Source organism: Somniosus microcephalus, chromosome 4 (assembly GCF_052327205.1).
Source record: "Somniosus microcephalus isolate GS21.2 chromosome 4, FLI_Smic_1.0, whole genome shotgun sequence".
NCBI lineage: Eukaryota > Metazoa > Chordata > Chondrichthyes > Squaliformes > Somniosidae > Somniosus > Somniosus microcephalus.
In genome coordinates this window covers 4,796,306-4,812,190 of record NC_140990.1, presented here as the reverse complement: position 1 = coordinate 4,812,190, position 15,885 = coordinate 4,796,306, and the positions used below count along the sequence as shown (strand labels likewise).

At 55.7% G+C, this 15,885-nt stretch overlaps 1 gene segment (V, D, J or C); it reads left to right on the top strand.

The window, feature by feature from the left end:
* The window catches only part of LOC147118204 (Ig gamma-2A chain C region-like), a 52,407-nt gene extending 46,037 nt beyond the window's left edge, over nt 1-6,370 (top strand). Inside the window, 1 exon segment of the C gene segment in view lies at nt 5,884-6,370. Within this exon segment, the coding sequence occupies nt 5,884-5,899 (16 nt within the window).
* Nucleotides 6,371-15,885: the final 9,515 nt, after the last annotated feature.

Here is a 15,885-nt window from a genome sequence, read left to right as displayed (position 1 = left end):
ACGTGCCTGGTGTGAGCACGGTGTGTCTACACACACATGTACGTGCCCGGTGTGAGCACGGTGTGCCTACACACACCTGTACGTGCCTGGTGTGAGCACGGTGTGTCTACACACACCTGTACGTGCCCGGTGTGAGCACGGTGTGTCTACACACACCTGTACGTGCCTGGTGTGGGCACGGTGTGTCTACACACACCTGTACGTGCCTGGTGTGAGCACGGTGTGTCTACACACACCTGTACGTGCCTGGTGTGAGTACGGTTGTACGTGCCTGGTGTGAGCATGGTGTGTCTACAGACACCTGTACATGCCCGGTGCGAGCACGGTACACCTGTTCATGCCCAGTGTGAGCACGGTGTCTCTACACACACCTGTACGTGCCTGGTGTGAGCACGGTGTGTCTACACACACCTGTACGTGCCTGGTGTGAGCACGGTGTCTACACACACCTGTACTTGCCTCGTGTGAGCACGGTGTGTCTACACACACCTGTACGTGCCTGGTGTGACCACGGACACACCTGTACGTGACTGGTGTGAGCACGGTGTTCCTACACACACCTGTACATGCCCGGTGTGAGCACGGTGTGTAACACACACCTGTACGTGCCTGGTGTGAGCACAGTGTGTCTACACACACCTGTACGTGCCTGGTGTGAGCACGGTGTGTCTACACACACCTGTATGTGCCTGGTGTGAGCACCTGTATGTGCCTGGTGTGAGCACGGTGTCACCTGTACGTGCCTGGTGTGAGCACGGTGTGTCTACACACACCTGTACGTGCCTGGTGTGAGTACGGTTGTACGTGCCTGGTGTGAGCATGGTGTGTCTACACACACCTGTGCATGCCCGGTGTGAGCACGGTGTGTAACACACACCTGTACGTGCCTGGTGTGAGCACGGTGTGTCACACACCTGTACGTGCCCGGTGTGAGCACGGTGTGTCTACACACACCTGTATGTGCCGGGTGTGAGCAAGGTGTGTCTACACACACCTGTACGTGCCCGGTGTGAGCACGGTATGTCTACACACACCTGTATGTGCCGGGTGTGAGCAAGGTGTGTCTACACACACACCTGTACATGCCCGGTGTGAGCACGGTACACCTGTTCGTGCCCAGTGTGAGCACGGTGTCTCTACACACACCTGTACGTGCCTGGTGTGAGCACGGTGTGTCTACACACACCTGTACGTGCCTGGTGTGAGCACGGTGTTTACATCTGTTCGTGCCCGGTGTGAGCACGGTGTGTCTACACACACCTGTACGTGCCTGGTGTGGGCACGGTGTGTCTACACACACCTGTACGTGCCTGGTGTGAGCACGGTGTGTCTACACACACCTGTACGTGCCTGGTGTGAGTACGGTTGTACGTGCCTGGTGTGAGCATGGTGTGTCTACACACACCTGTACGTGCCCGGTGTGAGCACGGTGTGTAACACACACCTGTACGTGCCCGGTGTGAGCACGGTGTGTCTACACACACCTGTACGTGCCTGGTGTGAGCACGGTGTGTCTACACACACCTGTACGTGCCCGGTGTGAGCACGGTGTGTCTACACACACCTGTACGTGCCCGGTGTGAGCACGGTGTGTAACACACACCTGTACGTGCCTGGTGTGAGCACGGTGTGTCTACACACACCTGTACGTGCCTGGTGTGAGCACGGTGTGTCTACACACACCTGTACGTGCCCGGTGTGAGCACGGTGTGTAACACACACCTGTACGTGCCTGGTGTGAGCACGGTGTGTCTACACACACATGTACGTGCCCGGTGTGAGCACGGTGTGTAACACACACCTGTACGTGCCTGGTGTGAGCACGGTGTGTCTACACACACATGTACGTGCCCGGTGTGAGCACGGTGTGTCTACACACACCTGTACGTGCCTGGTGTGAGCACGGTGTGTCTACACACACCTGTACGTGCCCGGTGTGAGCACGGTGTGTCTACACACACCTGTACGTGCCTGGTGTGGGCACGGTGTGTCTACACACACCTGTACGTGCCTGGTGTGAGCACGGTGTGTCTACACACACCTGTACGTGCCTGGTGTGAGTACGGTTGTACGTGCCTGGTGTGAGCATGGTGTGTCTACACACACCTGTACGTGCCCGGTGTGAGCACGGTGTGTCTACACACACCTGTACGTGCCCGGTGTGAGCACGGTGTGTCTACACACACCTGTACGTGCCCGGTGTGAGCACGGTGTGTCTACACACACCTGTACGTGCCTGGTGTGAGCACGGTGTGTCTACACACACCTGTACGTGCCCGGTGTGAGCACGGTGTGTAACACACACCTGTACGTGCCTGGTGTGAGCACGGTGTGTCTACACACACATGTACGTGCCCGGTGTGAGCACGGTGTGTAACACACACCTGTACGTGCCTGGTGTGAGCACGGTGTGTCTACACACACATGTACGTGCCCGGTGTGAGCACGGTGTGTCTACACACACCTGTACGTGCCTGGTGTGAGCACGGTGTGTCTACACACACCTGTACGTGCCCGGTGTGAGCACGGTGTGTCTACACACACCTGTACGTGCCTGGTGTGGGCACGGTGTGTCTACACACACCTGTACGTGCCTGGTGTGAGCACGGTGTGTCTACACACACCTGTACGTGCCTGGTGTGAGTACGGTTGTACGTGCCTGGTGTGAGCATGGTGTGTCTACACACACCTGTACGTGCCCGGTGTGAGCACGGTGTGTCTACACACACCTGTACGTGCCCGGTGTGAGCACGGTGTGTCTACACACACCTGTACGTGCCCGGTGTGAGCACGGTGTGTCTACACACACCTGTACGTGCCCGGTGTGAGCACGGTGTGTCTACACACACCTGTACGTGCCCGGTGTGAGCACGGTGTGTCTACACACACCTGTACGTGCCTGGTGTGAGCACGGTGTGTCTACACACACCTGTACGTGCCTGGTGTGAGCACGGTGTGTCTACACACACCTGTACGTGCCCGGTGTGAGCACGGTGTGTCTACACACACCTGTACGTGCCTGGTGTGAGCACGGTGTGTCTACACACACCTGTACGTGCCTGGTGTGAGCACGCTGTGTCTACACACACCTGCACGTGCCTGGTGTGAGCACGGTGTTTACATCTGTTCGTGCCCGGTGTGAGCACGGTGTGTCTACACACACCTGTACGTGCCTGGTGTGGGCACGGTGTGTCTACACACACCTGTACGTGCCTGGTGTGAGCACGGTGTGTCTACACACACCTGTACGTGCCTGGTGTGAGTACGGTTGTACGTGCCTGGTGTGAGCATGGTGTGTCTACACACACCTGTACGTGCCCGGTGTGAGCACGGTGTGTAACACACACCTGTACGTGCCCGGTGTGAGCACGGTGTGTCTACACACACCTGTACGTGCCTGGTGTGAGCACGGTGTGTCTACACACACCTGTACGTGCCCGGTGTGAGCACGGTGTGTCTACACACACCTGTACGTGCCCGGTGTGAGCACGGTGTGTAACACACACCTGTACGTGCCTGGTGTGAGCACGGTGTGTCTACACACACCTGTACGTGCCTGGTGTGAGCACGGTGTGTCTACACACACCTGTACGTGCCCGGTGTGAGCACGGTGTGTAACACACACCTGTACGTGCCTGGTGTGAGCACGGTGTGTCTACACACACATGTACGTGCCCGGTGTGAGCACGGTGTGTAACACACACCTGTACGTGCCTGGTGTGAGCACGGTGTGTCTACACACACATGTACGTGCCCGGTGTGAGCACGGTGTGTCTACACACACCTGTACGTGCCTGGTGTGAGCACGGTGTGTCTACACACACCTGTACGTGCCCGGTGTGAGCACGGTGTGTCTACACACACCTGTACGTGCCTGGTGTGGGCACGGTGTGTCTACACACACCTGTACGTGCCTGGTGTGAGCACGGTGTGTCTACACACACCTGTACGTGCCTGGTGTGAGTACGGTTGTACGTGCCTGGTGTGAGCATGGTGTGTCTACACACACCTGTACGTGCCCGGTGTGAGCACGGTGTGTCTACACACACCTGTACGTGCCCGGTGTGAGCACGGTGTGTCTACACACACCTGTACGTGCCCGGTGTGAGCACGGTGTGTCTACACACACCTGTACGTGCCTGGTGTGAGCACGGTGTGTCTACACACACCTGTACGTGCCCGGTGTGAGCACGGTGTGTAACACACACCTGTACGTGCCTGGTGTGAGCACGGTGTGTCTACACACACATGTACGTGCCCGGTGTGAGCACGGTGTGTAACACACACCTGTACGTGCCTGGTGTGAGCACGGTGTGTCTACACACACATGTACGTGCCCGGTGTGAGCACGGTGTGTCTACACACACCTGTACGTGCCTGGTGTGAGCACGGTGTGTCTACACACACCTGTACGTGCCCGGTGTGAGCACGGTGTGTCTACACACACCTGTACGTGCCTGGTGTGGGCACGGTGTGTCTACACACACCTGTACGTGCCTGGTGTGAGCACGGTGTGTCTACACACACCTGTACGTGCCTGGTGTGAGTACGGTTGTACGTGCCTGGTGTGAGCATGGTGTGTCTACACACACCTGTACGTGCCCGGTGTGAGCACGGTGTGTCTACACACACCTGTACGTGCCCGGTGTGAGCATGGTGTGTCTACACACACCTGTACGTGCCCGGTGTGAGCACGGTGTGTCTACACACACCTGTACGTGCCCGGTGTGAGCACGGTGTGTCTACACACACCTGTACGTGCCCGGTGTGAGCACGGTGTGTCTACACACACCTGTACGTGCCCGGTGTGAGCACGGTGTGTCTACACACACCTGTACGTGCCTGGTGTGAGCACGGTGTGTCTACACACACCTGTACGTGCCCGGTGTGAGCACGGTGTGTCTACACACACCTGTATGTGCCTGGTGTGAGCACGGTGTGTCTACACACACCTGTACGTGCCTGGTGTGAGCACGCTGTGTCTACACACACCTGCACGTGCCCGGTGTGAGCACGGTGTGTCTACACACACCTGTACGTGCCTGGTGTGAGCACGGTGTGTCTACACACACCTGTACGTGCCCGGTGTGAGCACGGTGTGTCTACACACACCTGTACGTGCCTGGTGTGAGCACGGTGTGTCTACACACCTGTACGTGCCTGGTGTGAGCACGGTGTGTCTACACACACCTGTACGTGCCTGGTGTGAGCATGGTGTGTCTACACACACCTGTACGTGCCCGGTGTGAGCACGGTGTGTCTACACACACCTGTACGTGCCCGGTGTGAGCACGGTGTGTCTACACACACCTGTACGTGCCTGGTGTGAGCACGGTGTGTCTACACACACCTGTACGTGCCTGGTGTGAGCACGGTGTGTCTACACACCTGTACGTGCCCGGTGTGAGCACGGTGTGTAACACACACCTGTACGTGCCTGGTGTGAGCACGGTGTGTCTACACACACCTGTACGTGCCTGGTGTGAGCACGGTGTGTCTACACACCTGTACGTGCCCGGTGTGAGCACAGTGTGTCTACACACACCTGTACGTGCCCAGTGTGAGCACGGTGTGTAACACACACCTGTACGTGCCTGGTGTGAGCTCGGTGTGTCTACACACACCTGTACATGCCCGGTGTGAGCACGGTGTGTCTACACACACCTGTACGTGCCTGGTGTGAGCACGGTGTGTCTACACACGCCTGTACTTGGCCGGTGTGAGCACGGTGTGTAACACACACCTGTACGTGCCTGGTGTGAGCACGGTGTGTCTACGCACTGCTTGAATTGCAATCAGTAGGAAGATCGCTGGTGATTTTAGCGACACTTTTACCTGTTCAGGTCTCCAGCTCATTTTTAAACTCATTTCTTTTAATTTCAGTAAACAAGCCACGTGACGTATTAAGGACGAGATTTCAGCAGATCCCGGATACACCTCGCTTAAACATTCTCGACAGCTCCAGCACCGCCACTGCACATTACTGCCTGTGAGATCAATGGAGTGGGAAACCGCTTGAACAATAGACTGTTCGGATCATTAAACCTATCCTTGTAACGTAACTCAACCACCCACCATCTCACCCAACTGGCATCTCACCCACCAACCCGGCATCTCACCCACCCACCATCTCACTCACCCACCGGGCATCGGACTCACCCACCGGGCATCGGACTCACCCACCCACCATCTCACCCACCCACCCACCATCTCACCCACCCACCCACCATCTCACTCACCCAATCCCACACCGAACCCAGTGCCAATCCCAGATATTATCCCATTAAACTCCCTCCTAAGACCAGTTCCCGACATTAATAATCTGTGCGCTATTCCTGCAACTGGTAATCCATTAAACTCCTTCCTACTGCCCGTGTTCCTGTGATCCTTTATTTATACCCAATTCTCCCCACCAAAACCTTATGCACAAAATTAGGACTCATGGGATTGGGGGTATTATATTACCATGGATAGAGAATTGTTTAACTGACAGAAAACAGAGAGTAGGAATAAACGGGGCTTTTCTGGGTTGGCAGGCTGTAACTAGTGGGGGTGCCGCAAGGATCAGTGTTGGGGCCTCAGCTATTTACAATCTATATTAATGACTTAGATGAAGGGACTGAGTGTAACTTATCCAAGTTTGCTGATGATACAAAGTTAGGTGGGAAAGTAATCTGTGAGGAGGACACAAAGAGGCAGCAGAGAGATCTAGACAGATTGGGCAAGAACGTGGCAAATGGAATACAATCTGGGGAAGTGTGAAGTTATCCACTTTGGTAGGAAAAACAAAAAGAATATTTTTTGAATGGTGAGGGACTGGGAAATGTTGGTGTTCAGAGGGACCTGGGTGTCCTTGTACATGAATCACAGAAAGTTAACATGCAGGTACAGCAAGCAATTGGGAAATTGGTATTGGTATTGGTGAGGCCACACCTGGAATACTGCGTGCAGTTTTGGTTTCCATATTTAAGAAAAGATATACTTGCTCTCGAGGCGGTTCAGAGAAGGTTCGCTCGGTTGATTCCGGAGATGAGGGGGTTGACGTATGAGGAAAGGTTGAGTAGGTTGGGACTCGACTCATTGGAGTTCAGAAGAATGAGAGGCGATCTTATCGAAACATATAAGATTGTGAGGGGGCTTGATCGGGGAGGATATTTCCACTGATGGGTGAGACTAGAACTAGGGGGCATAATCTTAGAATAAGGGGCTGCCCTTTCAAAACTGAGATGAGGAGAAACTTCTTCACTCAGAGGGTAGTAAATCTATGGAATTTGCTACCCCAGAGAGCTGTGGAAGCTGCGACATTAAATAAATTTAAAATGGAGAGAGACAGTTTCCTAGCAGATAAGAGAATTAGGGGTTACGGAGAGAGGGCAGGGAAGTGGACGTGAGTCTAGGTTCAGATCAGCCATGATCCTATTGAATGGCGGAGCAGGCCCGAGGGGCCGTATGGCCTACTCCTGCTCCTACTTCTTATGTTCTTATGTTCTTATGGTATGTTAGCTTTTGTTACAAAGGGGTTAGAGTCTAAGAGTAAAGATGTCTTACTGCAATTATATAGGGCCCTGGGGAGACCACACCTGGAGTAGTGTGTACAGTTTTGGTCTCCTTACCTAAGGAAGGATATACTTGCCATAGAGGGAGTGCAACGAAGGTTCACCAGACTGGTTCCTGGGATGAGAGATTGCGTAGACTAGGCTTATATTCCCATGAGTTTAGAAGAATGAGAGGTGATCGAATTGAAACATATAAAATTCTTAAGGGGCTTGACAGGTTCAATGCTGAGGAAATGTTTCCCCTGGCTGGAGAGTCTAGAACCAGGAATCACAATCTCCGAATAAGGGGTCGGCCATTCAGGACTGAGATGAGGAGAAATTTCTTCACTCAGAGGGTGGTGAATCTTTGGAATTCTCTACCCCAGAGGGCTGTGGAGGCTCAGTCATTGAGTATATTCAAGACAGAGATCGATAGATTTTTGGGAATTAAGGGATATGGGGATAGTTCGGGAAGGTGGAGATGAGGTAGAAGATCAGCCATGATCTCATTGAATGGCGGAGCAGGCTCGAAGGGCCAAATCGCCTACTCCTGCTCCTGTTTCTTATGTTCTAACTTTCTGATTAAAGGGACAGTGGATATCAGAATTGGATAAGAGACAGAAAGCAGAGAGTAGTGGTGAACGGTTGTTTTTCAGAATGGAGGGAAGTGTGCAGTCGTGTCCCCCATGGGTCAGTATTAGGATCACTGCTGTTGTTGATGTATATTAATGACCCGGACTTGGGTATACAGGGCATCCTTTCCAAGTTTGTAGATGACACCAAACTCAGAAATGTCGTAAAGAGTGAGGAGGATAGTAACAGACTTCAGGAGGATGTAGACAGGCTGGTGGAATGGGCAGACATGCGGCAGATGAAGTTTAACTCCGAGAAGGGCGAAGTGATACATTTTGGTAGGAAGAATTGAGAGGCAATATAAACTAAATGATACAATTTCAAAGAGTGTGCAGGAGCAGAGAGACCTGGGGGTGTACGTACACTAGTCTTTGAAGATGGTAGGACAATTTGAGAAGGTTGTTAAAAAAAGGCACACAGGATCTTTGGGTTTATTAATAGATGCGTAGAGTATAAAAGCAAGGAGGTTATGCTAAACCTTTATAAATCATTGGTTAGGACCCAAACTAATGTGTCCAATTCTAGGTAGAGAGGGTGCAGTGGAAATTTACTAGAATCGTACCAGGGAAGAAAGATTTCAGAGATGTGGAGAGACTGGAGAAGCTGGGGTTGTTCTCCTTAGAGCAGGGAAGGTTAAGGGGAGATTGACCAGAATGGTACCAGGAATGAGGGACTTCAGTGACGTGGAGAGACTGGAGAAGCTGGGGTTGTTCTCCTTAGAGCAGAGAAGGTTAAGGGGAGATTGACCAGAATGGTACCAGGGATGAGGGACTTCAGTGATGTGGAGAGACTGGAGAAGCTGGGGTTGTTCTCCTTAGAGCAGAGAAGGTTGAGGGGAGATTGACCAGAATGGTACCAGGGATGAGGGACTTCAGTGATGTGGAGAGACTGGAGAAGCTGGGGTTGTTCTCCTTAGAGCAGAGAAGGTTAAGGGGGAGATTGACCAGAATGGTACCAGGGATGAGGGACTTCAGTGATGTGGAGAGACTGGAGAAGCTGGGGTTGTTCTCCTTCGAGCAGAGAAGGTTAAGGGGAGATTGACCAGAATGGTACCAGGGATGAGGGACTTCAGTGATGTGGAGAGACTGGAGAAGCTGGGATTGTTCTCCTTAGAGCAGAGAAGGTTAAGAGGAGATTGACCAGAATGGTACCAGGGATGAGGGACTTCAGTGATGTGGAGAGACTGGAGAAGCTGGGATTGTTCTCCTTAGAGCAGAGAAGGTTAAGGGGAGATTGACCAGGATGGTACCAGGGATGAGGGACTTCAGTTATGTGGAGAGACTGGAGAAGCTGGGGTTGTTCTCCTTAGAGCAGAGAAGGTTAAGGGGAGATTGACCAGAATGGTACCAGGGGATGAGGGACTTCAGTGATGTGGAGAGACTGGAGAAGCTGGGGTTGTTCTCCTTAGAGCAGAGAAGGTTAAGGGGGAGATTGACCAGAATGGTACCAGGGATGAGGGACTTCAGTGATGTGGAGAGACTGGAGAAGCTGGGGTTGTTCTCCTTCGAGCAGAGAAGGTTAAGGGGAGATTGACCAGAATGGTACCAGGGATGAGGGGCTTCAGTTACGTGGAGAGACTGGAGAAGCTGGGGTTGTTCTCCTTGGAGCAGAGAAGGTTAAGGGGAGATTGACCAGAATGGTACCAGGGATGAGGGTCTTCAGTTATGTGGAGAGACTGGAGAAGCTGGGGTTGTTCTCCTTGGAGCAGAGAAGGTTAAGGGGAGATTGACCAGAATGGTACCAGGGATGAGGGACTTCAGTTATGTGGAGAGACTGGAGAAGCTGGGGTTGTTCTCCTTAGAGCAGAGAAGGTTAAGGGGAGATTGACCAGAATGGGACCAGGGATGAGGGACTTCAGTGATGTGGAGAGACTGGAGAAGCTGGGGTTGTTCTCCTTCGAGCAGAGAAGGTTAAGGGGAGATTGACCAGAATGGTACCAGGGATGAGGGGCTTCAGTTACGTGGAGAGACTGGAGAAGCTGGGGTTGTTCTCCTTGGAGCAGAGAAGGTTAAGGGGAGATTGACCAGAATGGTACCAGGGATGAGGGTCTTCAGTTATGTGGAGAGACTGGAGAAGCTGGGGTTGTTCTCCTTGGAGCAGAGAAGGTTAAGGGGAGATTGACCAGAATGGTACCAGGGATGAGGGACTTCAGTTATGTGGAGAGACTGGAGAAGCTGGGGTTGTTCTCCTTAGAGCAGAGAAGGTTAAGGGGAGATTGACCAGAATGGGACCAGGGATGAGGGACTTCAGTGATGTGGAGAGACTGGAGAAGCTGGGGTTGTTCTCCTTAGAGCAGAGAAGGTTAAGGGAGAGATTGACCAGAATGGTACCAGGGATGAGGGACTTCAGTGATGTGGAGAGACTGGAGAAGCTGGGGTTGTTCTCCTTGGAGCAGAGAAGATTAAGGGGAGATTGACCAGAATGGTACCAGGGATGAGGGACTTCAGTGATGTGGAGAGACTGGAGAAGCTGGGATTGTTCTCCTTGGAGCAGAGAAGGTCAAGAGGAGATTTGATAGAGTTGTTCAAAATCAACAAGGGTTTTGATAGAGTAAATAAGGGAAACTGATTCCAGTGGCAGGAGGGTCGGACACCAGAGGACACAGATTTAAGGTATTTGGCAAAAGAACCCGAGCGGACAGGTAAGGTTATTCACTTTGGTAGGAAGAATAGAAAATCAGTAGTTTTTTAAATGGTGAGAAAGTATTAAATATTGGTGTTCAGCGAGATTTAGGTGTCCTCGTACTGGAAACACAGAGAGCTAGCATGGAGGTACAGCAAGCTATTAGGAAGGCAAATGGCCTGTTGGCCTTTATTGCAAGGGGGTTGGAGTGTAAGAGTGAGGAAGTCTTGCTCCAATTGTACAGGGCCTTGGTGAGACCACACCTGGAGTACTGGGCACAGTTTTGGTCTCCTTATCCGTGGAAGGACATATTTGCCTTGGAGGCGGTGCAACGAAGGTTCACTAGATTGATTCCTGGGATGGGGGGATTGTCCTATGATGAGAGATTGTGTAGACTGGGCCGATACTCTCTGGAGTTTAGAAGAATGAGAGGCGAACTCAAAGAAACATACAAGGTTCTGAAGGGAATTGACAGGGTAGATGCGGAGAGGTTGTTTCCCCCTGGCTGGAGAGTCTAGAACTAGGGGGCATAGTCTCAGGATAAGGGGTCGGCCATTTAAGATTGAGATGTGCAGGAATTTCTTCACTCAGAGGGTTGAGAATCGCCGGAATTCTCTGCCCCAGAGGGCTGTGGAAACGGTTGGCGGGACTGAGGGGCGGAGAGGGTCAGAGGGAATGAGGGTCAGTTCCGAGGGAGCGCCGCACTGTCGGAGGGGCAGTACCGGAGGAGTGCCGCACTGTCGGAGGGACAGTACTGAGGGAGTGCCACACTGTCGGAGGGGCAGTACCGGAGGAGTGACGCACTGTCGGAGGGACAGTACTGAGGGAGCGCCGCATTGTCGGAGGGGCAGCTCTGAGGGAGCGCCGCACTGTCGGAGGGGCAGTACTGAGGGAGCGCCGCACTGTCGGAGGGACAGTACTGAGGGAGCGCCGCACTGTCGGAGGGGCTGTACTGAGGGAGTGCCGCACTGTCGGAGGGGCAGTACTGAGGGAGCGCCGCACTGTCGGAGGGGCAGTACTGAGGGAGCGCCGGACTGTCGGAGGGGCAGTACTGAGGTAGCGCCGGACTGTCAGAGGGGCAGTACTGAGGGAGCGCTGCAGTGTCGGAGGGGCAGTACTGAGGGAGCGCCATACTGTCGGAGGGACAGTACTGAGGGAGCGCCACACTGTCGGAGGGACAGTACAGAGGGAGCGCCGCACTGTCCGGGGGCAGTACTGAGGGAGCGCCGGATTATCGGAGGGGCAGTACTGAGGGAGCGCCGCACTGTCGGAGGGGCAGTACTGAGGGAGCGCCGCACTGTCAGAGGGACAGCACTGAGGGAGCGCCGCATTGTCGGAGGGGCAGCACTGAGGGAGCACTGCACTGTCGGAGGGGCAGTACTGAGGGAGTACTGCACTGTCGGAGGGTCAGTACTGAGGGAGCGCTGCACTATCGGAGGGGCAGTATTGAGGGAGCGCAGCAATGTCGGAGGGGCAGTACTGAGGGAGCGCCACACTATCGGAGGGGCAGTACTGAGGGAGCGCCGCACTGTCGGAGGGGCAGTATTGAGGGAGCGCAGCAATGTCGGAGGGGCAGTACTGAGGGAGCGCCACACTATCGGAGGGGCAGTACTGAGGGAGCGCCGCACTGTCAGAGGGGCAGTACTGAGGCAGCGCTGCACTGTCGGAGGGGGCAGTACTGAGGGAGCGTCGCACTGTCGGAGGGGCAGTACTGAGGCAGCGCTGCACTGTGGGAGGGGCAGTACTGAGGGAGCGCCGCACTGTCAGAGGGGCAGTACTGAGGGAGCGCCGCACTGTCGGAGGGGCAGTACTGAGGGAGCGCCGCAATATCGGAGGGGCAGTACTGAGGGAGCGCCGCACTGTCGGAGGGGGCAGTACTGATGGAGCGCCGCACATTCGGAGGGGCAGTACTGAGGCAGCGCCGCACTTTCGGAGGGACAGCACTGAGGGAGCGCCGCCCTGTCGGAGGGGGCAGTACTGAGGCAGCGCTGCACTGTCGGAGGGGGCAGTACTGAGGGAACGTCGCGCTGTCGGAGGGGGCAGTACTGAGGGAGTGCTGCACTGTCGGAGGGGCAGTACTGAGGGAGCGCCGCACTGTTGGAGGGGCAGTACTGAGGGAGCGCCGCACTGTCGGATTGACAGTACTGAGGGAGCGCCGGACTGTCGTAGGGGCAGTACTGAGGGAGCGCTGCACTGTCGGAGGGGCAGTACTGAGGGAGCGCCGGACTGTCAGTGGGGCAGTACTGAGGGAGCACTGCACTGTCGGAGGGGCAGTACTGAGGGAGCGCTGCACTGTCGGAGGGGCAGTACTGAGGGAGTGCTGCATTGTGGGGGGGCAGTACCGCGGGAGCTCTGCACTGTGGGAGGGGCAGTACTGAGGGAGCGCCGCACTGTCGGAGGGGCAATACTAAGTGGGTGCCGCACTGTCGAAGGGTCAGCACTGAGGGAGCGCCGCTATATTGGAGGGACAGCACTGAGGGAGCGCTGCACTGTCGGAGGGGCAGTACAGAGGGAGCGCTGCACTGTTGGAGGGGCAGTCCTGAGGGAGCGCCGCACTGTCGGAGGGGTAGTACTGAGGGAGCGCTGCACTGTCGGAGGGGCAGTACTGAGGGAGCGCTGCACTGTCGGAGAGGCAGTACTGAGAGAGCGCCGCACTGTCGGAGAGGCAATACTGAGGGAGCGCCGCACTGTCGGAGGGGCAGTACTGAGGGAGCACTGCACTGTTGGAGGGTCAGTACTGAGGGAGCGCCACACTGTCGGAGGGGCAGTACTGAGGGAGTGCAGCACTGTCGGAGGGGCAGTACTGAGGGAGTGCCACACTGTCAGAGGGGCAGTACAGAGGGAGCGGCGCACTGTGGGAGGGGCAGTACTGAGGGAGCGCCGCACTGTGGGAGGGGCAGTACTGAGGGAGCGCCGCACTGTGGGAGGGGCAGTACTGAGGGAGCGCCGCACTGTGGGAGGGGCAGTACTGAGGGAGCTCTGCACTGTCGGAGGGGCAGTACTGAGGGAGCGCTACACCGTGGGCGGGGCAGTACTGAGGGAGCGCTGCACTGTCGGAGGGGCAGTACTGAGGGAGCGCCGCACTGTCGGAGGGACAGTACTGATGGAGCGCCGTACTGTCGAAGGGGCAGTACTGAGGGAGCGCCGCACTGTCGGAGGGTCAGTGCTGAGGGAGCGCTGCACTGTGAGAGGGGCAGTACTGAGGGAGCGCTGCACTGTCGGAGGGGCAGTACTGAGGGACGATACTGAGGGGGCACTGCACTGTCGGAGGGGCAGTACTGAGGGAGCGCCGCACTGTTGGAGGGGCAGTACTGAGGTAGCTCTGCACTATCGGAGGGGCAGTACTGAGGTAGAGCTGCACTGTGAGAGGGGCAGTACTGAGGGAGTGCCGCAGTGTCGGAGGGGCAGTACTGAGGGAGTGCTGCACTGTGGGAGGGGCAGTACTGAGGGACTGCTGCATTGTGGGAGGGGCAGTACTGAGGGAGCGCCGCACTATTGGAGGGACAGTACTGAGGGAGCGCCGCAGTGTCGGAGAGGCAGTACTGAGGGAGCGGCGCACTGTCGGCGGGTCAGTACTGAGGGAGCACCGCACTGTCGGAGAGGCAGTACTGGGGGAGCGCCGCACTGTCGGAGAGGCAGTACTGAGGGAGCTCTGCACTATCGGAGGGGCAGTACTGAGGGAGAGCTGCACTGTGGGAGGGGTAGAACTGAGGGAGCGCTGCGCTGTCGGAGGGGCAGTACTGAGAGAGCACTGCACTGTGGGTGGGGCAGTACTGAGGGAGCGCTGCACTGTCGGAGGGGCAGCACTGAGGGAGTGCCGCACTGTCGGAGGGGCAGTACAGAGGGAGTGCTGCACTGTGGGAGGGGCAGTACTGAGGGAGTGCTGCACTGTCGGAGGGGCGGTACTGAAGAAGCGCCACACTATTGGAGGGACAGTACTGAGGGAGCGCCGCACTGTCGGACAGGCAGTACTGAGGGAGCGCCGTACTGTCGGAGGGGCAGTACAGTGGGAGCGCCGCCCTGTGGGAGGGGCAGTACTGAGGGAGTGCTGCACTGTCGGAGGGGCAGTGCTGAGGGAGTGCTGCACTGTCGGAGGGGCAGTATTGAGAGAGCGCCGCACTGTCAGAGGGCAGTACTGAGGGAGCGCCTCACTGTCAGAGGGGCAGTACTGAGGGAGTGCCGAACTGTCAGAGGGGCAGTACTGAGGGAGCACACCCAGGGCAGGTACAGCAGGGTTTAGACACAGAGTGAAGCTCCCTCTGCACTGTCCCATCAAACACTCCCAGGGCAGGTACAGCACGGGTTAGATACAGAGTAAAGCTTCCGCTACACTGTCCCATCAAACATTCCCAGGGCAGATATAGCACGGGATAGATACAGAGTAAAGCTCCCTCTATACTGTCTGATCAAACACTCCCAGGGCAGGTGCAGCACAGGTTAGATACAGAGTAAAGCTCCCTCTGCACTGTCCCATGAAACACTCCCGGGGCAGGTGCAGCACTGGTTAGGTACAGAGGAAAGCTTCGGTCTGTGGCGTTGCCACATTGGGGAAACACTGTGTGTATGTAGATAAACCTGTATAATCCCCTTTTAACTGCTGTATTCCCCTCCCCCCGCAAGACAGTTGCAAGCTGAGAGGAATAAGGCATGTTCAGACTTGCCTGCTGCTGAGAGAAGGAAAACCAATCAGGTTCCAGCAGGTGACCAATCCGTGAGTCATCACAGGTTCGCGGGCTGTACGAATTCAGTACTGTATTGTGAGAGTTGGAGTAAAGAGCTATTTCTTATAGCTCGCTGTGTTGCCTATTTCTTTACGCAGGAGACTGTCGTCTCCCACATTGGTGACCCCGAATGTCGGCGGCCGAAGCCCCCGACTCACGTAGCCCTGCAGAGGCCAGCAACGACCCGACGGCAACCAGCAGCAGCCCGAAGTCGGCCGGCGCCATGTCCTTGAAGCTCCCCACCTTCTGGGAACACCAAGCACCGGCATGGTTCGCGCACACGGAGGCCCAATTCACCCTTCGCAGGGTTCGAGACGATGAAGAAAGGTACCTCCACGTAGTCTCAGCACTAGCAAGCTCCACCGCCGCCGAAG